Consider the following 27,956-nt stretch of genomic DNA (forward strand, 5'->3'; position numbering starts at 1 on the left):
TATGTGGAGTGTGTTTACAGTCACTACTCGGTGGACCAGCTGTCATCACTTAAAACAGCAAATTTCCTATTGAAGATCTGCACTGAGATTTGTTCTGATAAAGGTGGAGCTAGGCTGCTTCCAGTCTTTATGCTAAGGTGGGTCAAACGGATCCTAGCCCATGCGATGACGAAGCAGACGGATGAGAGGTCACTGTTCTGTGTGTTCCTGTGCAGCATCTTAACACACACACAAAGGAAGAAAAACATAGCAGCTACAGCACACACACACACACACACACACACACACACACACACACACACACACACACAGGGGTTTCACTTCATCCTCCACCCTCCACTAAGCAGGTGGTGTCCCCACAGGGTCAACATGGGAAAGCTCTGTTGGTTTTTACACAAAAGCCGAAGGTTAAACACAGTCTAGCTCATCAAAGTTCCTCGTCAACCTTGGAAACTAAATCCCTAGTCAAGTCTTCGTTTCCACAACCTCCATCTGAACATGTGGAACTGGGGGAGTTCACACCTGCTCACTCATATGAACGGTCTGTGAAGACTCTGGGATTGACCAAGTGTTTTCTCAAATTTAAGTCTGATCCAGGCTTTTCATTGCAGTGGACAGTGTAATCAGGCTTAAACAACTGAAAATACCAAAACAGTTTTGTTTCTTGGAGACATTTCCTGCTTTATATGTGAACACAGTCATTTCTATGGCATGTTTGGTAAGACCACCTCAAGATAGAAAGCCTCATGTCTGGAGTGTAAAAAGAATCAGACACTGATTAGGAAATGAGCCTGTGTTCAAACTGCATCAGAAAAGAAACCAAAACGAACTTTGTTAAACCCTAGATGTGTTGTCAGACTGATCTGTGGAGCCGGCAACTTCGTTTAATTTCTGCACAACTGCAAGTTTCTCCAAAAAACTATGACTCAGCTTTAGTTTCATTGTCCCCATGAAAGAGAATCATGAGAAAACCCTGATGTCTTTCTCTCTAAGATATGAAAAGAAAGTTCACCAGTGTCTGAGGGTAGTCCACCTGTTAGCCTGCAAAGTTTAATCAGTGTCTATGTTCGGACCTTAAACAAAACCTGTGCACTTTGTGTTCCCAAGCTAAAGCAGTCCAGATGCCTGGACCAGTGGGGTCAGACTGTCCTGTTTGTTTCTTCAGTCACTGTGAGTCAGAAAGGCGATGCGTTTAAGGACCAGCAGGATGTCTCATGCTAGATCAGCAGTTTCCTTTAAGTTAGCAGGATGCGTTCGAGGTCAACAGAATCTTCACAACAACCTGTGACATTCAGCCTTCACAACATTCAGCTGCAGCAAACCTGAAGCAGTTTCACAGTTATCGCATAGTCACAGCACGATGGCAAAAAAAAGAGCCCGACAGTCACAGGACAGGCAGAGCTGAAACATTCAATAAAAGCTAACGCACATCTTTTGGCTTGGACAGACGGCTGTGTCCTGACTGAAAGGCCAAAGCAGCACTGGACCTTCTGCCACTTTCTCTTCATGAACACAGAAAAACTGAGACAACACACGTCTATCATCAAACGCAATGCAACAACAGATTATCACAGCACAGAGGTTATCGTTTGTACATCAGCCACGTTCTACTGCGGTGCGAGCAGCTGCTTCTTTTTGTAGCTTCAACTACATTTTGTTGAGCTTGTGCGACGTGGAAGCAGTTCTACATAGTTGTACTTGTTCTTACTGAGTGAATCACTGCAAACAAAGGCTTGTTCTGGACAGTTCAGGTCCACCCACAGCACCAACAGCTTCCTACCAGCTGCACACAGACCCTGGTGTAATGCCACATCCCCGTCTCGTGTGGCACAAAGAGTCTCGTGTACGTCTAGAGACACCTCAAGCCAGTTGACTGCCTGCAGAGCGGTTGTGTAAGGGTTAAACACAGACAACAGTAAACACATTCAGTTTGGACGAATCACTGATGGGATGGATTAGTTAGATGTGAGGCGTCACGGTCCCCTTACTACAAATGCCTGTTCAGATTCCTGGTCCTGATCATGACATGCGCAAACATGGTGAAACTTGTAGTTACAGCAGCATGACATGAACCAATCTCAACTGGTCTCTGTGTCCTGTTTCAGGGGCTGTAACCTTCAAAGGATGTGGTCCATACAGACAGGATCTTTGAGGCAGGCGCTCAACCCGTCCCTCCTCCCCAAACACTGTGGTGGTGCAGCACAAAGTCAAGCTCAGCCATATTTGCTTTTTCTGGGATAGTGAAGCCTTTTAAAAGACTGGTGGAGACTGACGGACAGATCAGGACAAAATCTACCAAAAACCAAACACTGACGCTTCTGGGATTCATCTTTTGTCATCCTGGTACTTTTTCAAAGTTGTGCTTGTTTCTACAGTGCTGGTTTCATGTGGGTCTTCATCGATTCACTCAGCCAGGACAATATGGCAGAGAGTTTGAGAGAGATTCTCAATTTTTTACCACTTTTCACTCCAAAAATATAAAGAGTAAAGCTTTACTGAAAAATCTATGACAAGTGCTACTCATTCTTAAACTACATTACCTGTAGAGGACAACACACCTGCACCGTCATGTTTACAACTGTCAGCTTCCATCTAACTTACAACCTTTTTTACATGTTGATTTTACTCAGTTTTCCTTTCAGGCTAGCACTAATCTGGAGTAATGAAATTACTTTATCGCCACCTCCCACCTACATTTAAACTGGTCATCAGAATCCCACAAAACGAAACTGACTTATGACCTTGAGTTCTCTGTCTCTCTCTCTCTCTACGGTTCTCACTCCACCACATTTCTCAGGAAGGCTTAGACAACTCACACCTTTGTCAGGGATGGCCACCTGAAACAGGACACAGCTTATATGTAGACATCCTGCAGAAGTGTTGTAAAACCACAGCAACAACCCCACAGCCATGACGGATGGCTGCTGACAGGCCAGAGGCTTTACAAAGTTCTGCTGGTGAACCTTCAGAAACACCTTTTAAATAAATTCTTGTCCTATTTAAACTGTTCAGTAACACTCAAATGGTGTCTCCCAATATGGTTGGCAAGCTGATCTCGAATACCTCTCTGGGTGCTACAGCCAGACATGATCAGGGTCAGACCCGGATCAGGTCACTAGACCGAGGCATGTGGCTGCTGGTGGTGTGGATGCACAGCTACTATCCAGAGGTGCTACGGTGGCCTGCTCAGGCCATGTAGTGGGCCCCATCGGGTCCACGAGGTGGTCGTTTGGTGCTTTCATTGGCGTTGGAGGTTGGGGGGGTGCCACGGGGTTTGCTGGCTGGTTTTTTCTCCCTCGTGGATGGTCGAGTCTGACCGAGAGCCGGCGTCCCAACAGGTGGAATCTGGAGACTCCCACCGGGTTCAACAATGGTGTTTATAACTACAGCAAGAACCACACATCAGAAATGAAAAACAGCAGACATTGATGCACATCTGGTCAAACTAAATCTAACACAGGTTAAAGTTTCATTATATTTGTTTTATACGCTCAGATATAAACAAGGAGGACAAACAGGCAAAATGAGGCTAAAACAAAACCTGTTACACAAAATAAGAGAATTTTGTGTTTTATTTTCTATCGTAGCAAGGAATGTGGATCGGTGGAAATATGTCCAGATTAAACGAAGTTGGATATAAAGGGGCATACACTTCAGAAAAATTCAGAAAAATCTTTTACCTTCAAGCTGCCTCTGGACTCTCCGCAGCTCTTTCAAAATGGAAGTAATTTCCTGTGACAGAAAAACCAAATCATGAGAGCAGCCTTCAGGTGTGCTCACATTAAAACCAACCAATGTGTGTTCAGAAGAACCTTGTTGGAGGTTTTCAGGATGGGGACTTCATTCTCAGCGTTGATCTTCGCCTCGATCTCCTCCCAGACCTCTGCCTTGTTCTGGAACAAAACCCTGAGACGAACACACAGCAAACACGTCGGCTTCGTCAACAGGCCCAGAAGGCTGTGCCAAAACAAAGGCCCAAAGCTGAAATGGGCCTGAACTTCAAATAACCTGACAGCAGCTGGACCAAACACAAAGTGGACCTGATTACAAAATGTTTAAATTGTTTAACACAAGCTTGAACTTTAATTTCATCATTGGTGTGGACATAATAATAATAATGATGAACGTTCTGCACTCTAAGTATCACCCAAATTATCCTTCTAAAAGTTTTCATGTTCTCCAGGTTTAAGACCTTAAAACCAGAGTGACTAAAGAACATCCTTACTTCATTTTTCCAGCCAGCTGCTCCGTGTTCTCCCGGATGGCCTGAGACAGCTGAGACACCGGATTCAGCATCAGATTGTCCAGAATCACCTGGAAGAGTTTGTTTTACCGTGTCAGATGAACTCAGAGCATCAGCATGGGCACCGACATGAACAGCTGTTCACTTCCTGTTTTCCCAGCACACCAAAACTAACTGCAGCAGTTGCAGTTACGTCAACTTTTATTGTGACTGATGGTTTTTGGCACCAATCACACTGCAGCTGCTCAGGCACGAATCTGAGTTTCTTTATTTACGTCTTTGGATTCGTCAGATGGGAAATGACTACGCTAGTGCTATCTAGTCACAAATGTCTGCCAAGCCAGCTGGCAGTCAACTGGTCAGTCAACTGTTCATCTGTGTCTTCATTTATTAATTAAAAAATTAAAGATTTACAGTCCCCAAACGAGAATCAGGAGAAAAGAAGGCTCCATCTGGGTCTAACTGACTAGAGACTGACTCATTAAAGGCGGAACCTCAGATTTGTGGCACACTGAGCTGCAGTGTGAATGTAGCTTCAGTGGGATTTGACAGTGACCTCTTCACGGTTCCATGGACGCCGTTGCTTAGAACCGGGCTCGGGCTCATTCATGTTTGCGTCCAGGTCCGAGAAGACAGCAGAACCTGGAGGAACCTTCTGGTAGTTTAAACTGGCCTCGGGGATATGTTGGACCAGCTGGAAAGAGAGTAGAGGGAGTCTGGCTCCGGTGATCCGATATATTCTATTTCAAACCAGCGAGCAGCTGGTCAGTGACGGCGGTGCTCCGTGAACTCATGCACCAAGTCAACATGCAGCTGCGATGGTGGAGGGCAACGTGTATGCAGTGAATTTTAGTACTGCTGGGATACAGCGCATTAACAGCAAGATGTGGGAGTGCAGGGGAATCCTATTGGTCACCAGCTACAGTTCCATGAACTGACCCAAACCAGTAAAACCAGTTCATTAAGGGTGCAGGGCGCTGGGAATTCATGAACAAGAAAACTAGCGAGGGAGCACAAAACACGTCAGAGCAGGAAGCTGTTAGGGTTTGAAGTGAAATGGGAGCAGAGCTGGTTTGAGTGGTGTGGGGTAGTAGCTGTGGCTGTGGGTTAAAGGTCTGGGTGGGTGGAGAAGAGCAGGCCGAGCTGCGGTGAGTGAAGTCGAATAAGTAAGTTAGTCCTGGGTCAGCTACAGTGGTTTTATGTAAATTAGGACAGAACCTGTGGTAAAACTGGTAGGATTAGGTCCGCTCAGAGGCTGGAAGGGGCTTGATGTAGAGAAGTTCAGATGGAGTAGGGCAAAAAAAAAATATGGGACAGAGCAGGATGCCGTTGGTTTGGTTGCAGTACGGCAGGTGGGGTTAGGTGAAGTGGAGACCAAACCCTGTGGACTGATTCCAGGATGGATTTGTTTTGTGCTAACTCCGTAGTTTAGTTGTTGATCTTTCATATTCAAATAGACGCGTATCAAAATGAAGAACTTAAATGTGCTGCGAACAATCCAACACTGATGAAGGTGGAGTGTTAGGATCAGTGACGGGAACCAATCAGAGTGCAGGAGGGGTGATGAGACAGAGTTGGACACCTGAGGTGGTTGAACCCCACGTAAGTATGGATACGATGGCGTCTGAGCAGCAGAACAGAGAAATGAGTCATGAGAATCAAAGCACAATGAAGCTCCTGTCAATCAACCTGCAACCTGGAACTAATCTGCAGAAACCAGGATTTGTCCTCTCAGCTCATGTTTGAAACTATGAAAGCCTGGGTGTCATTCTCGATGGAGCTGAGAGATAAAACTATACCCAGACTGTAAAATGATCAATACCTTTAGCTGGAAACACACTGGAAGAACTAATAACTTAATAAGTCGACTTGAAAACCACGAGGTAACACCAACCATGAGATCAGGTCGACTGACCAATGATGATTACAGACAAATCATTGTAATATTCAGGTCTATATGTAATTGAGTGTGTTTCCAGTTTCAGCTGAGGTTTGTGTGGTGGTTGTGATGGTATGGCAGGTGTTTGACAGTTCAGGGCCCACCTCCTCCCTGGCAGAGATGGTAGAGGCCGGCGTGTTGGGCAGCGAGCTGGGTGAGGTGGTGGTGCCCATGCCGGAACTCGGTGAATCTCCGTCCCCAGCAACATCATGGATTTCCTTCGCCAGGATGGCCAGATCTTTAGCCAGGTCCTGACTGAGTCTGCATAGGAAACACAAGCACAAGGTCAACATGGAAGTCTGGTGGTGGACACTTCAATTCAAAGTTCTATTTAAATGTTTCACTGTTTTTACTTGGCGATCTCTGCGCTATGTGTGGACCAGTTCTGGTAGGGATCAATCTCATTCTGGTCCTCATCCTCCTCCGTCTCCAGGGAGACAGACTTAGAGCGCGTGGCGGCGGTCCGGTGACCGTGGGGAGTCTGGGCGGAGGTGGAGGAATGTGAGGAGCGTTTGGTTTTGGGAGTACCGGCACTCATCTCGAATTCTTCCTCAGAGGATGAGGAGAAGTCAGAACCCTTCTGCCTGCGACGGGAACCTGTAAATATTTAAATCATTTTAGTGCCAGTCCTTTTCATTTGTCCCAGTGTGGAATCACTTGAAGACTGTTTTGGGAGTGAAACTCTTCCGGCTGAATCATAAATCAGATAAAGTCGTCAATACAAAATGGCATGCTGACCAACTTCAGGTGAGACATCCACCATGTGAGAAAGATCCTATCAGAGAGTTTCAGATTTTGTTGCAGCGCAGCTGATGGCAGATGAAGTTTGTGGAACTCGTTGGACTCGTCACATATTTAAATCAATTCACTTTGGATTTCACAGTAATTCAGTAGTTCCATGATGGTTCAGAGATTTTAGACATGACTGAGGATGGAGACTGATGCTGTGAGGCTGTGTTTCCATGGCAACATCAGCAGACTCCAGGGGCTCAACAGCAGAAACTGGCCAGAGACAAAAGTCTGACAATAACATACAGTGTCTGTTGAGAGTGTAAGTGCTGCACTACAACACAACCTGGTGTAAATATGCTCCTGCTCACAGCTGCTGTAGTGGAGCATCAGTTTACCACCAACAAAAACACACAGCGTGCTAATCAGGCCAAGTCTTCATTCAGAACAGCCTACTAGACTTTGTGGACATCTCAGTGCCAAACGTATTCTGCCTTTCTGAAAAGCTTATCCTGATGGCGGTTTGTCCCACAGTGTTATCCAAGTTACTTCTAAAATGTAGTACATTGCATATCACTAGTTAATAATTACAGAATCACTGTCTCTGAATTGTACTTTTGCATTGCTGCTAAATTATTGAACAGAAACAGGAAACAGACGTACTATTTTCCCTGCTGGAATTTAAGGTTTAGGATGTTTTTGCACTTAGTTTGTAGCATTGTGACTGGATTAAGTCCAAACAGTCTACCTCTAACCCTGAACAGAACAAACACTGTTCCTCAAAATGACAGCTGCAGAGTCTCAGTATGTGCAGGCAGCACCCAGACAGTAAAACAATCTGGTCACCACAAACTGAAGAAGAGAAGAGATTGTGAATTTCTAAAATCCTAAAAACAGATAGTCAGGACTCACCAGTGCTTGGGTACTTGGCTCCACTGGACCGAGTACGGGTCAGTGGTTGCTTCCCTGGAGCTCCACCCCCTTTGCCCGCTACCTGTCGGGAGTCACCCACTGATGTCTTCCTGGTGGTGGTAATAGGCTCTGAGGTTCGACTGGAGAAACCAGATCGGCCTGGAGAGGGAGTGTCATTGTCACTGGGAGCTGTGAAGGAACCGGTCCTCTTCCTGGGCATTGCTAAGATGTCCAGCCTGGACAGCTTCTTCCCCTCTGCAGAAACTTTAGATGGTGCAACGATGTGGTCAGAATTCTGGGAGCCCCGGTCAGTCTCAGCACCTTCATTGTCTGAGGCCTCGCCAAGACGCGCTCGACGAAGCATGGATGCTCGAGTGGGCCGGGGTGCCGACAAGCTGTTGGAACGTGTCAGAACCTGCTGGGCTGCTGTCTTGGCTGTCTTTCCATTGTCTTCTTTCTGAAGAGGAGCAATTACTTTTTTGCTACGGCTGGACGGACGGGAAATTTCATGGTCAGACGATATAGTTTCAGTCCAGTGTGAACCAGAACCCTGCTGGCTCTCAGACAGATCCAGAGAGCCACGGTTCCCTGCACTGCGGCGTATCTGGAAACGCTTTGCTGCCTCGGCCTTGCCTGAAGTGTCAGTAGTCGTCTGGCTTCGACGTTTCTCAGAAAGACGCTCACGGGCAGTAAGCTGCCGTCCTTTTTCTTGGATGGACGGGCTGGAGGAGGACTTCTCCTTGTGAAGACTGCTGATGGCAGGACGTTTTTTAGAAGCACAGCTGATTGCTGCATTTTTGCTGCTCACCTGGCTCACCGTGCTTGCTGTGTCCACATCGGACTCACCAGAAAAGGAATCGTCCATGTGACTAGAAGAGCCTTCCTTCTTTGAGCTGCGACCAGATCCAGATGAGGGAAACTTGGTGTCCAGAGAAGACAGGGTTCCCTCAGCCTCCTGAAGAAGGGACTGCATGTCCTGGATGTTCTCTCTCCTTTGCTCCATGTCTCTGATGGATGGGTGGCTGGAAATATGGGGAAGCTTCTTTATCTGGGTGGTGTCGCTAGGCTGGTCTTTGGTGAAGCTTTCCTGACGGACAAAGGATGATATGCAGCTGTCTTTAGTAGAATCAGATTCCCTGTCCTGTGTTTGGAGGTTTGGAGCAGAGCTGTTGGGCTTGACGCCTGTTCTTCTGGGTTCGTGTCCACTCAGATGTCGGATCAGGACAGTGGTAGGTGGAGTTTTTTCTGGCAGGCTGCATGTCCTCTCAGACTGTACTGGGCTCTGGGCCTGGTCAGCTTTGCCTGGATGGTCTTCAGAGCCAATGTAGAAGGAGGTGGATTTGGTGGATGGAGACACCTCACCTTTCAACTGAGAACTAGCAGACCCTGGAGATGTGGTTCCAGTCCTAGGCTGATTCTTTCTGGTTTTCTCCAGAACAGGTCCATCATCTGAGCGGCTGGCATCACTCAAGCTGTCTGGATCCACATCATCCTGAACGGACAAACACTGGGTTGAGTCCTGGGGGCGGGAGCGACCAGAGACTTTGTCCAGAGGTTCTTGGTAAGATTCATGACGAATCAGGATACTTGGGGGGACATTATCCAGCTTTTCTGGTGGTACCTGGGGGAGCAGTCTTCTCGTCCTGGAGCTGTGACTGGACTCCGACTCAGAGTTGTCATAGCTGTAACCTCCCATTGACCGGCTCACTAACTGCAAATCTACAAAAACAATTAGTTTGATTATCTCGAATTAGTCATTAAATATGACTCTAAATAAAACGACCATATTGGGGTGTCTAACCATGGGAGAATGCTTTTTACTACCAAGAAGTAAATGTCAAGGCACAGGATCAAATACTGTCATGCAGATCTGATCAGTGTCAGGTGGAAAAAGGGTCTGATACTGAGCCCTAAAAACATCATGCCCTCATTTTTTTGAAACACAATGATCAAGCTGAAGTGGACCAGCACCTTCTAGACATTCCCCTTGAGGTGGAGTGGAACCAGGCTCAGCATAGCTGTCTGCCAGACTGGCCCAACGGGAAACCCACTTTGGTCCATCCAGACCAGATGGAACCTAGAACATACAACATGAAAAACAACATGAAAGGAAACAATAAGCCTTGACAGACTGAAATATGTAACAGGAGAATTGGAGGGACCAACATCTCCAGTCTGCATGCACTGGGATGAGATCATGCTACACACGTTTTTCCAGGTTTGATTCAGTTTCCTGGGGGTTTTACCTGAATGGGGCCAGATGGGGGGCCGGTGATAGCAACTGGGATAAAGCCATGCAACAGGTCCACAGTGCTATCATCAACAGGCAGGTTAGCTGGCTCATCCTTGCCATCATGTATTACAGGTCTACACACCCCTGAGTTCACACCACTGTATTCTGGAGAGTCGAGGACACCAAACACCTGTCAGAGCACAGGGCGTGCATGAGGAGGGGGCAGGACCATGGCAGCAGGAAGGAGCAAAAAGGACAAGAGGATTCATGCACCCACAAAGCAATTTAAAACACAAGGGTTTGGCACAAAGTCAACATTAATACATTAACATCTTCACCTGTACTAACTTCATACACAGGAACAAACCCTTTCTGACAGAGCTGCTGATTCTTTTTGTCACTTTATTCACCAAGTGCAGTTTTCTAGAAGTGTAAGGAGTAAATTCATTGTTGGACAAGTACAGGTTCATAAAGGACCATATAAGCTGCTTCACTGAGAAACCATCTTAAAACAGTCAAGGTCTTACTTCACGGTCACTGGGAGATCACCTGATCAATCATGTTGCGAGCTTCCTCCACCTCTTTGTCCTGCGACTCCGTCTCAATGGTGTAGGTCCCAGCATCACTCAGACTGTCATCCTCGTCGTTCCTCATCATCCTCTGGGAGCTTTTGAGGTCTCCTCCACGGACACACAGAGGCAGTACGGGAGCCATGGGAGGTGCGGGGGAGTGGACTGGGGAGCCGGTCTTGTCAGTAGAGTTGGTGGGGATAGAGGACTTTGAGATAGCTGGAGGCTGTAAGGGGGAGGAGGGGTAGGAAACAGAAGATGGTGCTGGAGGTTCTTGAGGGGAGGGAATCCTTGCGTGAGGTGGTGACACCATCACCGGGGGCGCAGACATAGGTGGAGGTGAAATCTTGCCCCTTGGTGAGTCCTGTAGACTTGAATCCTTCAGGAATTCAGCAGTGAACTCCTGAGTAAGCCTGGACTTCTTCCCAACACTGCCAAAGGGCCTGATGATGATGCCCGATGATGAGCGAGAGGAGGAACTTGATGAGGCCGGCTCCCCCTCTGTCTTCTCCCTCTTTAGAGAGCTTGACCTCTGGGGGCCACCGTGGCTGTGACCCTTCAAAGGAACTGTCACCTGCTGGGTGGGAGGGATGTGTCCATGCACGGAAGCTGGTCTCTCACCACCTTTCCGCCTCTCCAGTTTGGCCTTCAGGTGGGAGTACGAGTCAGCATGGGCAGGGTTGTGCGTAAAGGACTGCGAACGCTTTTTGCGTGGGTTGTCATCGAAGAACTCAATGATAAAGGCCTGTTGGGTGAGGTGCTCAGGGGGCCCCTGTTTGGTAAATTCTGTAGTGGGGGATGGAGCCTGAGGGGGGCTCTGTGACAGGGGCCGCTCAGGGACCACAGGCGAGGGTGTGGTCTCTCTTGGTGGAGAGTACTGCAGTGCCTGGTGGACCTTCTGTGCTGAAGCAGGCGGCTGACAGTGAATAGCCTGACCTGATTGGATGGTCTGCTGCGATGCCTCTGACTGCTCTGATTGGACAGACTGATGAGAATGGACAGAGTGGTGGGATTTACTCCTTCCTTTCAGGACTGGGTCCTCTGAGTCACTCTGGGTTCCATCCTCGTGATGATGACCTGACAACAACAAAAACAACATTAAACCTCCATTAATCAGACGTTTAGTCCCTGTGTTGCTGTTAGTCCTGCTGATCCCAGTGAGAGTTAACAGCCCACTCTCCAGCTCAGTGCAGTTTATGGTTTTTGTCTTATATCAAACGCCACCCACACCACCGATCCACCCTTCCATCTTTTATCAACATCAAACACAGTTTTAGGGAATAAAAAGCATCAATCTGGTCAAAATAGGTAAAGACCAGACAGGCATCATCATCAGTTGTCACTAATCAGCAGCAGAGTAAAACAAAAAAGACTAGATTCATTTGGGGGTGAGTTGCAGCAGGTTTAACATCTCTGTAAGTTTGTTTTTTATGGGAGTGAAATGAAAGTCACAGACACTGAGTAAATCAATTTAAAAACAAATCCATGACAAAATGATCAGCAGAGGTTTGTATGGCCCGTTAAGGACACCAGGTGAGACTCTGACCTTTGAGGGTCTTGATGTTCATGGCGAGGTCGCTCTTGGTGCTGTAAACATCTTCACAGGTTGGACGTCTCTTCATCATACTGACATCACTGTGGACCAGCCAATCAGCTACCTTGCTCTCAGCTGACATTACCTCAGCAGGTGCGGCTATGAGGGTCACCTTGGTGGATGGAGCCTGCTGCTTCCTCTGGCGGGTGGAGAACTTGGTGACGTGGTCTTTGATCTTGATCTTGCCAGGCATGCAGTCATCAAACTCGATGGTGAAGGAGGCGTGGCTCTGAACAACAGGTGGGGTCGGAGTGGGAGGTGAGGGCAGGGCAGGGGGCATGTCCGTGTCCTTGGTGGGGATCTCATGAAGCTCCGCCCCCAAGGTTTTAGGGTGCTGGAAGTCCTTGGTGGGGATTTCGAAGTAGCTCGGTTCACGATGGTAGGAAGGGAAGGCGGTCTTTGGTTGGGAATCTGACAGAGATCCGGAGAAGTCTGGATCCACAGATGGAGCATCTTTCTGCACTTCTGACAACACTGAGACTTTAGGACAACTGCCAACATACTGGTACTAATAACAATAATAATATTGATTAAAATACTGAAATATATTTCTATTTAAGAATAAGTTCACATTTGTATCTGTCAACATGAAATTTTAGAAATGGAAAAAACTATAAACTGTTTAATATACAGGAAATGCATAGAAAACAACAAACGAGCTGATATAATAAACCTACAGTTGACGTTTTGAAACAATAAAAACTGCTGATCCATGTTTTTTGTTTATTAAGGTTTGTTGTCATCTGCTCGATTAAAATGTGAACCTGCTCTTTAACTTCACTGCAGTTAAAAACAGACAGAATCCAAAGATGTTTCTGCATCAGATGATTAAATGTAGTTTTACCTGGATGAGGCCCATCGCTGGTCTGACCTTTACTCCCATAATCCTCCTCTCCCCACCAGGACGGCTGCCCGTACAGAGGAGTGGGCCGACACGCCGGAGCCTCTGAGACACAGTGACAGGTTTGATTTGATTTTGACCCCAGTTTAGGAAAAAGGAAAAAGTTTCATTCTTCTTCTATGGACAGACTCACACCTATGGATTATTGAAACGAACAGACATGAAGACACAGACGTGACATGTCATGTGTGTTTGTCTTCCTGAGCGTGAGACCCAGTATAGAAACTGCTTGATCAGCTGGGCGTCAAAACAAAAATATAACCTCCAAATCAGCACCAGCACAGCAGTCTGTCACAAAATACAACATCCCACAGTAACATGCAGACACTGAACGCCACACGGCAAATTCACAGTGCCTCACGGTGCCCCGTGTCCCAGATTGTTTGCTGTGCAGTATTCAGTCCAATATCTGTAGTACCTTGTGTCAGAGTCTTGGTACTCGGGGTTTTCTCTGCTCTCGTTCGATCCTCCACCTCTGCCTTTTTCCCCTCTGATGCCTTCAGGCTCATCTGCAGCTGACTACTGTACTTCTCATGCTGCAACAACAACAGGACAAACAGGCGTACTGCATGTGCTGCGAAATACTTTCCATGTGTTGGTTTTTAGTCAGATCTTCAGAAAGAACAATTCAGCACCTTCTCTCCTGAAAACTGAAGATATTAAAGGACACAATCACTGATTGTCAGTGTGTGTGACAGAGTCCAGACCCCATCCAGAGACTGACAGCACCAATTCATGTGTGTGAATCCAGAACCTGGTTCAGCTTATGGGTCTGAGCCGTAGACTTCCATTGTTGTCCAAAGACTATTAAAAACCCAGCAGGGAGCCACACCGCTGACCTGGCTCACATGGTTCTTCCTCACCAACAATGGGAGGCCCGTCTTCTTCCAAAAACCAGCTCCAGACTCTGCTGTGGCTCTACAGTGAGTTTCACTATGGCTTTTCGTCTCTGAGTGGGATTTATTAAAAACTGTGTGTGGGCCAGTTTAGCTCCCTACAGTAAGTCATGTGACCACACACTCACCTTCAGAGCCTCTTCTGGGACTTTATGCTGACTTTTCTCCAGAACATAAACATGAGAATGTGGAGGGAAAGTTAAGGAACACACTGGTCAAGAACTGACACACACTGACGCAGTAACACTCGCCATGGCGTTCAGAGGATATCGTATCCAAAGCGGATGATGTCAGACAGTTTCAGGGTGATGTAGGTCTGATCAGGAATCCTCAGGTCATTCACAAATGTCTGCAGGAGGCAAAAATAAACACACAAACAAACAACACATTCGATCACATTGATTGTTGTCGGCAACAGCAGCTGTGGTGTGTTCAAAGACACTCAGACGTGGGAACTGACAGGCAGATGCTTCTGCTGCTGTCAGACAATAAGACTTCTTATAACAAGGTCTACATTCTAATCTCCGTGTCCCTGAACGCACCAACATTGTTTCAATGAGACTAAATTGAATGAATATCGAAGCCCATTAGTGCCAATGAAAGAAATACCCAAAATAAAAAACCAGTAAACACCAGAGTTGAAGCAGGTTTTGAATCAGTCCTAACATTTGATTAGCTGTTCATTGTCATGGGACTTGTTTGTTGTGTCGTGTCTCACCCCGTTCAGGCTGCCCAGATCTTTGACCAGGTGCTCGTCAGTGGCCGGGTTGTAGTTGATGACGGCGTGTTGTTTGTCCACACTGCGGGACTGAACACAGAACAAACAGCTTTAGGTCCAGACCAGCAGTCAGCACAGCATCAGACACATGAAGACGTCAATCGCTCGTCAACCTGCAGCATCAGCTCGCAGTCCTCCCGGCCCACAAAGATCATCTCCTTGGGGAGGCGGTGTCGAGTGCCCGAGCTGCTCACCAGGAACCATGATGTCACACTCATCTTCACAGCTCTGCCGGGAGACCCCAGAGCATCCTGGGAAACGGAGGCCGGACAGAGAGGGAAGAACATGAAGCTCATGTCATGCGAGGTCAGTGTTGTGTGTTAAACAACAGGATCCAGCAGCTGAAGCTCAGTTTGCTTTTGTGCTGAGAGGACAGGTGATGATGCACACCTGCCCAGGTGTGTCCACACTGCCCTCACCATGACTGGCCGATGTTTGACTATGAACACACACAGGAGTGAATTTAAAGCTGTGACATTATTTCAGACTTTATGACAAAGTCACTGAAAGTTTATTTAATTAATGGATGAATCTGATGGGAGGTGTCACCCTTTGTTTCTGATGTTTCCTTAGAAACTTCATCTTATTGGTGTTTTACTACACTTTAGTTTGTGGGTTTAATTGAAGCAAATCAGTCTGAAAATCAGAAATTTACGTTTATCTGTGAAAACGTTCTGTTAAAACCTCTGGGGGGGTCTGGACAAAACCACACCGGAAGACCTGAACCAGGACTCTGAGGACCTGAAATGTTTCTAACTGTTCACACAAAACTGTGGAGTTTTACAGAAAATCTGACTTCAAATTCACAAACAAGTTTGATTCCGGTTCACAACCTGAAGATGAAAAAGGTCTGAGCTGATGATGATGAAGATGATGAGGATGATGACGAGGATGAAGATGATGACGATGAAGATGAGGGCAGTAAGGTGAAGACAGAGCACAGGAAGTAGAAATGTTCAAGCATTAATTCAAGCCTTCGGTTACCCTAAGCACAGATACCAAAGTGCGGACGTCACCTGCAGCGCTCTCAGGTGTTTGTCAGGAATCAGTCAATTAACGCGGAAAAGAATCCGCACGTTCACCGGTAAAAGCTCGAGCTCGGTTATTTTTTTTTACCTTTTCTCCGGTTGGTCACACGTTTGAACGAACAAACGGAAACAAACGGAAACAAACGTACGTGTATGTGCCAGGAAGTGTCACCTCTGATATCATCATCAGTATTAGAACCATGGTTCAGCCCGGCTCACCTGAACCGAGCCACACCCCGGATAGCGCGCGCGCGCACACACACACACACACACACACACACACACACACACAAACGCGCACACGGGATGCTGGATGAACCGGTGCGGCTCTTCAGAAAGACCCCTCCGGGCCTCAGCGCCTCATCTGCGGCTGCAGGCCGGCAGGAGGACCCTCTGCGGTGCGTAGCCGCGTATTGAAGCCGGTACCGCAGAATAGCGACAGACAGACCGGAAGACAGACATGAAGAGAGACAGGTGACGGGACAGGCAGTCCGGTCCTCCCTGTCCTCCTCCACGCCCTAGTCTCCTCCGCCTCCCGCAGCTCTCACCTCCGCTCCAGATGCTGCCGCCGCTGCTCTCCGCCGATTAAAACCCGGACTGACGCGCGGCGACACGGACAAAGCATGAGAAGCGTCCCGGAGCGGTGCCGGTACGAGGGTGGGGGGTTCAAACGCACAGGAAGCGGATCAGAGCGAGGCCAGAATGAAACGCTCCCGGTGACTGAGGCGGTGCTGATGCTGCTGTTATGGCATCTCCTCCTGACGCACCAGCGGCCACCCGCTGCGTCAAGACGCAACGCGGTAACGACCCCGACTCAGGAAGCGCTACGTCGAGCCTTCAAAATAAAATTCCCAATTTAAATCCCATGAAACTGATTGTGAAGGCAGAGGAGTTTTCTGAATCACTGCACATTAACCCGACATACCGAAGTAACAGGAATCATTTCACAGACTGATGGACTTTGTTTCCGGTCCACACAGGATTAACACAAACACCTGAAGCCCTTTGCCGGGGGCCTGGCTCCTGGTCAGTGACAGTTCTACTTGTAAAACAAAAACCTCACCTATAGGTGCTGCTCTCAGCCATCTCACTGACTTTCATCATAAAGTCACTACCATAACTCGGCTCAGCCTATTTTTTCGTACCGAGTCCTGTGGTTTTATTGTGAAAACGGGCTGGTTTCCGGGCTGATGTACCTTCTGCACGTGCAGCATCAGACCCTACGCACGAACCCAGACACGGAATCACAGAAACATACAGTAGCACCACCATCGTCTTCATCAATATTAACATTGATATTCAATAATACTTCATATTTCCGCAGGAGTCACGTGATCTCTTGGTCGTTCCGCTTTTGGGGGGGGGGTCGTATGGGATGACGTCACCTCAGTGTTTAGATGAGCGTGTCTGCAGCTTGATGATTGTTATTATACAATTAGTTAATAACCATTGATTACTAATTGAACACAAGCTCCTGAACTGAACTGGGATCAGCTTTAATGAGCAGCTGCTGTACAATTACACAGGAAGTGGTCATTAGGAGCATGAACACGTGCACACACTCTTATTTCTATCTCTGTGAGGACCCTCGCTGCTCGTCCCTGGAGCCTTTATCAAAAACTCTGGGTTAGGACAAGCAGATTTTAACTCCAGGTTCACTGCAGCAGCACAGACAATATTTCAGTCACTAAAATTAATCTGTTTATTTATAAATCAACAGCTTGTAAAGTTTCCACAGTAACATCCAGCTGCAAAACAGCACAAACATCTGAAATCATTCAAAGCACTTCCATGTCAATCTGCATGAATTCTGAAAAAATCTTTCCAACATAAAATAAATTTTAAAACTTTCCAAAACCACTGAAAAGCTCATAAGTCTTAACACTGTGAAATGTCCTAAAACCACAACTGGACCCACAGACTGTAGTCCAGGATCCACATCAGACCACATCAAAACAATGTGGTCCAGTTTCATGTCTAGAGGAACACAATAAATCGCTGCTGAGCAGAGACAATCAAATGCATTTCAGAATACAGAAGATAAAAGTTACCACAAATTATTAAAACATCAAACGTTGAAATTATCAGAACATTCAGGACAAATTAATTATTTTTGATTCATCAGAAACTTTCCACCAACACTAAAACTCCAAAATCCAAGGAATCTGATCAAAATATCCACATTAAAAGCACCTGTCACGATCACCTGTCTGCTCAGGTAAACTGATGTTAGTTCGGAACAATCAGCTTTCAGACACTGACACTTTAACCTTTATCTGTTTGAAAAGAAATAATACGCTAAAACAGAAAAGACTGTTGCTGTTTGGACGGTTGTTTTTTTTAGATTTAAGATTTAGTCCTGTTGCCATGGAGATGAGTCCTCCTCAGTTCACCTGGAAATGCAGAAGAAGACAAATCAGCAGGAAGTAAAGATAATGCTTGAGAACATAAATCCTCCCTTTGTGATGAGGTCACATGCAATATAAACATTTACAACAGATGTGACATCACCACAGGTACCCCGCCCCCCAGCAGGCTCCACCAATCAGGTGTCTCTATTTACAGATGGGTAATTTTAACTGGGCCTGTGTTAACAGACAGGGCTGAGGTTCAGATCTACTCACCTCAATTTAACGCACATCCTTTCCTACTTTTAGTCTGTCTGGATTTATTGTCTGCTCCTGTGGGTCAAAGAACAGCTCTGATTGGTCGGCTTGTCGACACAAAGTCCGTTACAGTTTGTCCTGATGGGGGAGCTACAGGAAACATCATGGACTTAATCAACTTCACTTTGGGCCACCAGTGACTGCAAGAATCTGTTATTTCATGATTCTGCCTGAGATTCTGAATTGAAATGTGACCCGACATGAAAATCAGTCTAACCAGAACATCTAAATAAAAACACTACTGACAGAGGTAAAACATATAGAGCTGGGTCCAAATGCTAAATCAGAACTTCTGTAAGTAAAAGCTGTGTAACGTAAAATAAAAACACATTAACATTTGGAAAATATCCTGATGGGTGATCTCAAAGTTTTCAGGCTCACTTGCCAAACTGGTCCTGGACTCCTCACCTGAAGTCGATGGACCAGACTCTGGATCGTCATGGTGAGTGGTGGTCTTAAACTCGGACTCCTTGTTCCCGTTTCCTTCGATTAAATCTTCATCCCTTGAAACCTTTGCTCCGAGCTGGAACTCATCCTCTTCGGCAGGTCCTGTCTCCCTGGTTTCAGGCACAAAACCAGAATCCAGCTCAGAGTCCTGGGCTCCACTCTGGTCCCGGTTTCCATCGGTGTCAGCAGCAGTAGAAGTGGAAGGTTCAAGGGTGTCTTTGTTGATCTCAGGTGGGCCTGGTTCAGGCCTAATTTCAGCCAGCCCAGGTGCAGGACCCTGGACTGTTTCTGATTGGCTGGAAACAGAAAACTCTGGCTTGTCTACAGATGTTGACGTCGTCGTGCTACCTGGATGATCTGACAAAAACAACACAGTCACACACAGGCTTAGAAAAACCAGCACACCATAGTCCACCACAGTCCTCACCATGGCCTCTGCTGCCCCTCTCGGCTCGCGGTCTGGTTTTCTTCAGGTTGTAGCCCTTCCTGATCTCGGCCAGCAGGTTGTCGATAATGCAGCCTCCATCCTGACTGGGCATGTCCTTCCTGACTGGATGACACACAAATTTAACGCTCTGCTGTTGTGACGCCAACACGTTTCGTCTGAGACGTTTCAACTTGCTCTGACATTTTGTTTGTGCCGATGTTTTGTGCCATCCATGCGGCGAGAACCTGGGCGGCACAAGCTGGGTTCAGCCTTTTACTGTGCTCAAATAAAGTCCTTGTGTGGATTTGAGGCTGAGACTTAAGGTGGAATGAAGGTGTGTAACTCACTGATCTTGGTGGTTTCTCCTCTGAGTTTCTTCTCCTCCTCCTGCTGCTTCCTCCTCTTCTCCTGCTCCCTGCGACTCTCGTTCTCCTGCAGGACAGAAATGGTTTGTTTTGGCTTTGCAGGACAAAAGATGAATTAGGAAGAAGTTTTTTATTGAGGGATGCTGTGAATGACCTTGATGGCTCTGAGGAACAGTCCTCTGAAGGTCTTGATGGTGTTGAAGAGTTCGTCGAGGGAGAAGTTGCCGCTGTCCTCACACAGGTAGACGGACAGATCTGTCCTCTTGTCCTCCACCAAGGACAACAGCTGCTGAAGCTGCTCACACGCCTGCAGGCTCTCCTGACAACACACCACCGAAGAAGAAAAATCAAACTGACCCTCCTGCATCATGGCGCAGGAGGCGGGACCTGGTCTGTCTCACCTGTATGGCAGACAGGTACTGCTCCTTCACGTCCTCAGACGAAGATAAAACTTTGGCCTCAGAGTTTTTCAGCTGCTTGATCAGAGAGTTTGCTTCAGACTGAATCGACTCCATGTTCACCCTGCAGGGGTCACACACGCAAACTATAAGGAGGAACTTTTGTTTTCTAACACAGTGAAATGAACTTTACTTGGACTGAAAAAGATGTAGCTGAATTCTGTAACTTCTGGTTTTTATGAGCAAAAGATGAATGAATTGCTGTTACCAGGTGAAGCCCCATTGAAAACCCACAGAAGCTGATGCAAGCTCTTACCCGGCAGCCTTTTCACAGATCTCCAAATCCTGCGGCAGGTGCAGCAGGTCGGGGTGGTTCTCCTCCACTTCCTGTTCATCACACAGCAGATATGGGTATCATGTGATGTGACAGTCCTGGTTGTGTCCCAGTACAATCAGTAAGACCAGTAAGCTCCTCTGTGTTACCTGCAGGATGTGGTGCAGCAGGGTGATCCTGGACTTGTTGGCTTTAGTTTCTGTCAGTTTGAGCAGAGTGCTGATCTTAAAACCCTCAGCGTTCCCCGTGTGGGTGCCCTGACACACACACACATCACATCAGGACTAATGACATCACACCAGTTCAAATCTCTGGAAGAGTTTTTCAGTGACAAGTGCAAGCTACCGATGGCGTGAGCTGCTCACACACATCAGGCTCTGCGTGAAAGAGAAGACGAAGATTCTCACATAGTTCAGAAAGTTTCCAACACCTAGGATGAGTTTACAGAAGCTCGGCAGCCGAGTGCTCTCCCTCACACCTGGACACACAAAACAACACAGTGTGTCACGACACCATACAGCAAACAGGAACACACACACAAATGGGTCAGGGTTACAGCTGAGTGTCAGCGTTTGCACTGTGTCTGTCTGTTGTGTGTCAGTTGTGTAGACAGACTCTGGCAGGCTCGATCCAGCACTTCAGCTTTGGGCATCAGAGCCTCCAACACAGAGCTGCTCTCCTCACACAGCAACATACACTCGATCCTCAGAGAGTAACTAAAACACAGAAACACACCAATTAAACACAGGTGAAAGGTGTTGCTGAGAGGTGAGTCTGAACTGCCCTCCTACCTGGGCACATCCAGCAGCTGCAGGTAAAACTGGTCCACTGTGGCCAACTTGTTCCGGTCTGCCCAGTGAGACTTCAGGTTCTCTATCTGAGGAAGGACAGGAGATACACGGGTGGGACAGGTGACTGACAGAGAGGAAAACAGCTTATATACACATGAAGGTTACAGGAAAAAAAAAACAAACAAAACAGGTGTAGGACAGTAGGTGTGGGACAGGTGTGGGACCTCTGACCTCATGTTTCTCTGGCAGCAGTTTGATCAGCTGTTTTAAGACCTCCACATCAAACTTGGACCTGTCTCCTCTCCGGATCAGAGACACAAAGTCCTCATGAGAACTACAGGAGAGACAGGTGACAGATAAAGGTGGGACAATACGGACAAATGCAGCACAGGTAAATGTCAGGTGAAGGACAGGTGAAGGACATTTCACCTGTCCTCAGTGCAGAGCTGTGTTTCTATTGGCTGAAAATCTGATCAGAAAAGGAAGTGGTCACCATTTGAACTGCTTGAGGAAGATGTTGAGGTTCAGGCTTTTCTTGGCATCGATGAAGGAAATCTGTGGACGAAGACAGGAGCAGAAGACAACGTTGACCCACTGGACTTGTGGTCTGGACCCAAACAGCAGCTGACAGCTTGTCACTATAGTTTCAGTTGTAGTTCCAATAACAAAATGACTGCAAGTTGAGGGGCTAATGGTTCTGAGTAACTGCTGTTGTACCTCGTTAGGCTCCGTTCTGGCTTTGGTTCTGGTCTTGGTCTCGGTCGGAGGGAGACTAAAGAGCTGCTCGATGCTGCAGTAATCTGGTGCCACCGACTCTAAAGATGCTGATGTCCACAAGGACTGATGAGCTACAAAGACAGACAGGAGGACTTTTTCAGTTTGTCTCCAGCACATTCAGACCAGAGTCCTGGACATCATCCAGTCCAGAATGGACCACATGTGCAAAAACACTGACCTGTCACCGCTAGGCTCGGGAGTTTCTGCCAGTTCAGCTTCTTCATACGGAGAGTGGGGCAGGGGGTGGAGCTCACCAGGGGTGCAATGCTGTAATATGACCCGCCCAGACCCTGAACCGCCTGGGCTACAATGATGTCGCCTGCAGGAGGAGGCGGAGCTCCCACACCAGGTAATGGCGGAGGAGGAGGCGGAGCTCCCACACCAGGTAATGGCGGAGGAGGAGGCGGAGCTCCCACACCAGGTAATGGCGGAGGAGGAGGCGGCACTCCCATAACAGGTAATGGGGGAGGAGGAGGCGGCACTCCCATAACAGGTAATGGGGGAGGAGGGGGTGGAGCTAACATACCAGGTATGGGAGGAGGAGGCATGGCTATTGTACCAGGTAAGCTAGGAAGAGCTCCTACAGTAAGTAGAGGAGGAAGTGGAGGTGGGGGAGGGGGCGGAGCTTGAGAAGATGCTGCTAAGGTAGTGGTTTTCAAAGAATCTTTGAGCATCTCTGATTGGCCAGGAGGACTCTCTGGTTGTCGAGTCTGTACTGCTCTGTCGATGGTTCGGATCTTGTGACTGGCTGGGAGGGACTTTTGGGGGAGGAGCCTCTCCAGTAAACAGTCGGCAGAATCTACGTCAGCTGCAGAAGAGACAGACTTTTTACAATCCTGTGATATTTTACTGTCAGACATTAAATTTCACACTCTTTGCAAAGTAAACCTGAGTGGTGGTGGGGGTGTGGTTCTGATGTGGAATATGGGCCAAAATACTGGACCCGTCCAAAACCTGAATACTGACATTCATAAATCATTTTTAAAGATGAGCCTTTCTGGAGACCGTAGAGGAAAATTAGACCCCACCAGGTGGTTAGACTTCACTTGGGCCTGCTCTGGATTTCCACCCCACCTCTCAGCTTCTCTGAATACCTTTTTTCTGAGGACACTGTCCACAATAGGTGTTACAGTTTCACCAGCAGTGGACAGTCAACCAGACTTACAGTCCTGAGCCAGCAGACTGGCTCGGTCAGCCAGCAGCTCCAGAGCCATCCAGACCTCAGCTCTGTCCGGATCCACCAACAACAAGGCCTGAAGGATGGACAGAAGCTGCACAGAGGAGGGACTGCTTGACACCTGGACAGAAAGGTCACCTATGAAGGTGTTGGCGGCTAACGTGACCATGGAGGCGGAGGAGGAAGTAAAGGTGCGGTTACCTTTGTGAAGAGGGAGGTGAAGACCTGCTGGTGGCTGCTCATGTCGATCCCTCCGTACAGCCTCTCCATCTCCTCCTCGTCCTGTGTCAGAGAGTCCTCAAATGCATCACATTGGATGTTCAGGTCCTCATCCTCTGTCTCTCTGGAGACAGAATGAGACAGTCTCAAACTGATGGATACAAATTGATTATTGATAAGTGAAAGTAAAGTGACCTCAGTACCTGAGTCTGGGCAGCAGGTCCAGCAGCTGCAGTCCTGTAACAACATGTTTCTCAGTCAGAAAATCTGAGCCTGGGCCCATGTTACTCAAACCTCTTTAACTGACTATAAGATCCTTCCCTGTTGGTACTACAGAAGCAGATCCTAACGAGCTGTACGAATATATCGTTTCTCTGGAAATCCTCAACATTCAGTCCAGCATTTATAGCTCATGTCTGCTCCTTTTCTCATCTAAGCAAGCTGGTAGTTTCTCACTGAATCACACAGAAATGGGAGAAAAGCTGCGTGTGACAAGCAGCCAAATAACTGTTGTTAACTGGACTGAGATATTTTTGCCATCAGCCTTTCTGAGTTTGGTTGTAGCTGCTGGACTGCCTGCAGGATCACGGCCCGGGCTACCTGGATCTACTAACGAGGATTTAGTCATCACATCGTTAGGGTCTGCCATAAACCTCCCATTAAGTTCCTGCCGTTGCTGGTGAGCAGCCGTGTGGTTAAATAAACTAACGTTGGTTATCCTAAAGTCAGGACAGTTGATGAAAGAGTTCTGGAAGTCAGGATGCTTGTGTAATACACTTTTAAAGTCTGCATAGGAACTTTGGAAGCTTATGAACAGTCACCTCTCAACCACTAGAACCAGATAACAACCACAGGTTAACCACCTGTCACTCACCTGAGAACCTGGCAGCTACTGACACTATCACCTGAAAGTCCAACCGATATTTTTGAGGCTGACATTGATTTCTAATAGTCAAGATGAACATCCTCTGTCCAGCCCAGAACATAAGGTTTTGTTAAATTTGTGTAACTGATCTTTCACGGTGTAAAAAACACAGAACAGAGAAACTGTTTCTAAACTTTAATGTCGTGTCCTTTGGGAACCTGTACCAATAAACTCCTGTCGCAGGCGGTCCCTCTTCCTCAGGTCTTCTTGTCCCAGCACCAGAACGTTGACCATGCTCATCAGCGTCACCATGTACAGGACGTTATCGGTGCCGTGAAGCTCGTTCATGATCACACTGAAGCGATACTTCTGCTTCTTCAGACTCTGGACGCAAACACACGACATTCAGCCGCTCACACATGTTCATGTTATCACCACTTCCTGCACTTTAAAACACTTTTTTCACAGGTATAGAGGCTCCATTAGGAAGCATCAGCACTTCAGACATTTCTAATGTTTATCAGAGGAACCTCAGGAATGTTTAGTGGGAGGACTTGTTGCAGCTGGTCCCCCCTCCACTGACAGGAGACCTGTCAGAGACAGGTATTGTTTTTTTGTGGGACAGGTAAGTTCCTGCCCACATGATGATAATCTGTTCTGAGATCAGAGCAGGTGAAAACACGTCGAACACACCCGACACCTTAAAGCTGATTGGTGTTTGCTCTGACTCTTATCAGCCATCACAGCCTGTTTCACACCCACTGATAAGGAAAGTTTCAGAGCCGAGCAGGATATGGTTAGCACATGCTTCAAGTTCTAAGATTGTCAGCTGAGAGTAGAGCTGGGCCAGTGATCGATGACAGTGATCGACCGACCTGATCTGGCCCACGTAGCTCATCTAGTTTTTTAAAAAACTCAGTTCTGTCCCTTTTACAAACGTAACACCACCATGTAGTCATGTGACTCTGCCCCGTCCGGTCTGTGACATGGGGAACTCAAACACCGAACCAGCTGAGCAACTGGTCGTTTGAACAAAACTCTGCAAAACTGTTTCTCTGAGTTCAAGAGAATTTCAACGTTCAACAACTGTTTCTCTGCCAGGAAACACTTTTCTCTTTCTTTGAGCAAAGCAGCATCACTGAGGCCAGGAAACACACCAGAAGCTGCCCAGTGCAACCAGTACAACCAGGACAGTGTGAGCGTACCTTGTAGTGGTCGAGGGCATCCAGGGTCAGGTGGTGCCCCTGAGGGTCAAACAGAGTCAGAGCCGCCAGCAGCTCAAACACCTGCATCTTCACCATGACGTTAGACGTGTCCAGAGCTGAGGAACACACAGGTGAAAACAGGTGAGGTCAACAACTGCTCAGGTGACCCCCCCCCCCAACAACGAATATGGTGCAACATAACAACAGAGGTCAGGTGAGTTTGCTTTCGAATGTATTTCTGCATGAGCACACAGACAGAAAAAGGAAGGAGGCTAGGATGAAGGTGACCCCCACCCTGGGTCAGGGTTCTGACGTAGCCTTCGTTGTCCAGGATGAAGTGCAGCCCTGCAGATGAGTTCATGACGGCTCGGACGCAGGCGACGCAGGTCAGCTGGAGCAGAGCGTCAGCGATGCGGGCGCAGCCGCGACCCGACAGACGCTCCAGAGCCTCCATGAGCAGGTCCAGACCCCGCAGCTCCAGAAACTGCGCCATCCATGATCGATCGCTGGCCTCCAGCCGCCGTCGCAGGCCTGAGTAGTTCACCACCGTGGGAATCTGCAGGGAACACGGAACAAGAATTCAATGAACAAATTCAGCGTGTTCTAAGTGTCACACTGAAACATTAGCACTAAACTACAGTTACAAAGGAAAACAGACCTGCAGATATTTACATTGACGAGTTCACGTCAAGGCTTTTAATGCCAGTAAAACATGTTTCACACCCGTAAAGATTATAAGTGACGGCCGTTCTCAGTGTCTGGAGCTGGTTTTTGGAAAAAGACGGGCCTCCCAGGTGGCAGCGGTCATACCTGCAGCAGGCGGATGCACAGTTCAGGGTCGGCGTTTTCCAGATTCGCCTCCAGCCCAGCGTCCTGGTCGGCGGTGCTGGTTCCTGTCAAACGGTCTTTCACTGCCCCCCATTTGGTTTTGGTGGCCATGATGAAGCTGCAGAGAAACTGAAGGATTTTACTGATCTTTGATCTGATGAGCTGATGAGTTATTGATTTTCTTATTGATGAATCTGATTATTTTCTAAAAAGGTAAAAAACATATCACCATTATTTCATTCTGCAGTTTATTTCTGCTCATGTCATTTCATTTCAGCAGATTTCTGTAGCAGTTATTTCATAACTACCGTTCTGCTGCTCACTGAGCTGCTGACGCTACAAAACCCAGCAAAGTTGTGAAATCTGGCTTACTGACTTTATACAGGCTGACCGGATCAGGGTCCTGGTGTAGGACTTGTACCTGTGATGGTTCTGACTACAGGTTCTGAGTCTGGTTGGTTAAAAAAACCTGGATTCATTAAGTCCCGGGGGTAAAGATCCCTTAGTCAAGCGTTTTACTCAGTTATGTGTTTCCTGTCAGTGTCTGGAACAACAACAAACAACAAACAAACAGTTTTACAGCTGATGAGACAAAAACAGACACTTACCTGAATTAAATCTGGATCTGATGCAACAGGATGTGAGATCAGCAAAAGTCCACTAAGAGTTGGGTCCCTCAAGTGAGACCACACCTGCCCACACACCCTGACGGTGAAAAAATTCCTTAACGGTAGGTGAGGTGGGGCTGCAGTCCCGGGCTCCAGCTTTCAGTGCTCACAGGTCCTGCCGACAGAAATGAGGTGGACAAAATAACAGAATCGCTCCGCAGTAAAATCCTCCAGGTGCTGAGTCACGTGTCAGTTATTATCATCAAGTGCAGGGCTCAGAAATCTGGGAGAAACGTTTAAAGTCACTATCGTTTTCACAAAGTCCATGTTGACTCAGAAGGAATCAGTGTTTGGCTGGGACTGGCCCGGTCACACCCTCCTGTGTGAAAACACCAGACTCCCGTTAAAATTTATCGTCTTTACGTTTCAAACCACAGTCCCGGTACAGGAACTGGACCTTGAAACACGGGGACTATTTTAATCAGCGGAAATAAAACTAGACAAAACCCGTTTTCGTTTCGTGGCCCCCGGTTAATTGGCGCAAACAGTGCGCAGCTCTGCGCCGTTTTCTTGGTGCATCGCAGCTAAAGTGCGTCAGAAAAACGCCCGTTGGACCGAACTCGTACCGAGAACCGGAGTCCCGACTCACCTCACTGTGTCCGTGACGTCCAGCTGTTTGAAACCGTCTTTTTCAGGCGAAGTTCGGCGGGAAGTTAGGACACGCGCAGCCCGTGGCGGCTCTGGTTTGTCCAAACCGGAAACTTTTCGGAGGATGATTCCCCGTCGGCGGTAACGGGACTATTGCGACACCCTGCGGGAACTGTTCCGTCCGTGCGTCCATACGCCGCCTGCGGGCTGGCCGCGGTCCTCCGCGGAGTATGGGCGGGGTCAGAGGTCAGGGCAGCACCAGCAGCGGGCGCGTGTGCGTGCGCGGGCTTAGTTACACACGTGACTCTGGTTATATTCGGTAAAATCCAGTTTTCTACTGTAAACAACAAACAAAATACATAAACATAAAAGTAGGGTT

The 27,956-nt window shown here is 47.6% G+C and overlaps 2 protein-coding genes across 9 annotated transcripts; both read right to left on the reverse strand.

The window, feature by feature from the left end:
• Window positions 1-637: 637 nt before the first annotated feature.
• On the reverse strand, window positions 638-15,151 carry cep170bb (centrosomal protein 170Bb). 2 transcript variants are annotated; one of them, XM_026308298.1, is made up of 17 exons: window positions 14,908-15,151; window positions 14,735-14,824; window positions 14,287-14,365; window positions 14,145-14,203; window positions 13,539-13,656; window positions 13,064-13,165; window positions 12,172-12,681; window positions 10,606-11,702; window positions 10,070-10,246; window positions 9,795-9,900; window positions 7,824-9,542; window positions 6,536-6,779; window positions 6,287-6,443; window positions 4,226-4,314; window positions 3,813-3,906; window positions 3,681-3,732; window positions 638-3,383 (listed from the first exon to the last, which is right to left on the reverse strand). In XM_026308298.1, the coding sequence occupies exons 1-17, from the start codon at window positions 15,088-15,090 to the stop codon at window positions 3,187-3,189; spliced, it is 5,073 nt and encodes a 1,690-aa protein (XP_026164083.1). In that variant the 5' UTR covers window positions 15,091-15,151; the 3' UTR covers window positions 638-3,186. The 2 variants fall into 2 exon arrangements, with proteins under 2 accessions (XP_026164083.1, XP_026164082.1); XM_026308297.1 differs by having other exon boundaries at window positions 12,172-12,684.
• A 2,359-nt stretch (window positions 15,152-17,510) lies between these two features.
• LOC113131230 (inverted formin-2-like) lies at window positions 17,511-27,817 on the reverse strand. 7 transcript variants are annotated; one of them, XM_026308263.1, is made up of 25 exons: window positions 27,579-27,817; window positions 26,930-27,104; window positions 26,304-26,439; window positions 25,788-26,049; window positions 25,494-25,609; window positions 24,513-24,672; window positions 23,627-23,660; window positions 23,406-23,547; window positions 23,193-23,325; window positions 22,206-22,835; window positions 21,968-22,098; window positions 21,744-21,805; window positions 21,482-21,584; window positions 21,251-21,336; window positions 21,075-21,175; window positions 20,867-20,937; window positions 20,609-20,716; window positions 20,442-20,512; window positions 20,129-20,249; window positions 19,882-20,046; window positions 19,710-19,794; window positions 19,363-19,485; window positions 18,897-19,292; window positions 18,447-18,503; window positions 17,511-18,215 (listed from the first exon to the last, which is right to left on the reverse strand). In XM_026308263.1, exons 3-24 carry the CDS (start codon window positions 26,430-26,432, stop codon window positions 18,448-18,450), a joined length of 3,285 nt encoding a protein of 1,094 aa, XP_026164048.1. In that variant the 5' UTR covers window positions 26,433-26,439; window positions 26,930-27,104; window positions 27,579-27,817; the 3' UTR covers window positions 17,511-18,215; window position 18,447. The 7 variants fall into 7 exon arrangements, 5 of the variants coding, with proteins under 5 accessions (XP_026164048.1, XP_026164049.1, XP_026164047.1 ...); XM_026308264.1 differs by lacking the exon at window positions 17,511-18,215 and having other exon boundaries at window positions 18,443-18,578; window positions 18,897-19,256; XM_026308262.1 differs by lacking the exon at window positions 17,511-18,215 and having other exon boundaries at window positions 18,443-18,578; window positions 18,897-19,283.
• Window positions 27,818-27,956: the final 139 nt, after the last annotated feature.

The sequence above is a fragment of the Mastacembelus armatus genome, unplaced genomic scaffold (genome assembly GCF_900324485.2).
Source record: "Mastacembelus armatus unplaced genomic scaffold, fMasArm1.2, whole genome shotgun sequence".
NCBI lineage: Eukaryota > Metazoa > Chordata > Actinopteri > Synbranchiformes > Mastacembelidae > Mastacembelus > Mastacembelus armatus.

Excerpts from the sequence above, each read along its gene's own strand:
- LOC113131230 (XM_026308260.1), bottom strand. The coding sequence starts at position 26,432 with ATGGCCACCAAAACCAAATGGGGGGCAGTGAAAGACCGTTTGACAGGA. Across the intron at positions 21,176-21,250 it reads CAGCTGCTGGATGTGCCCAG|TTACTCTCTGAGGATCGAGT; the intron begins GTAGGAGGGCAG and ends TCTGTGTTTTAG. Across the intron at positions 19,293-19,362 it reads GAGGGGCAGCAGAGGCCATG|ATCATCCAGGTAGCACGACG; the intron begins GTGAGGACTGTG and ends TGTTTTTGTCAG.
- cep170bb (XM_026308297.1), bottom strand. The coding sequence starts at position 15,090 with ATGAGCTTCATGTTCTTCCCTCTCTGTCCGGCCTCCGTTTCCCAGGAT. Across the intron at positions 13,166-13,538 it reads TACCAAGACTCTGACACAAG|AGGCTCCGGCGTGTCGGCCC; the intron begins GTACTACAGATA and ends ACTGTGTCTCAG. Across the intron at positions 3,907-4,225 it reads CAGCTGGCTGGAAAAATGAA|GGTTTTGTTCCAGAACAAGG; the intron begins GTAAGGATGTTC and ends TGTTCGTCTCAG.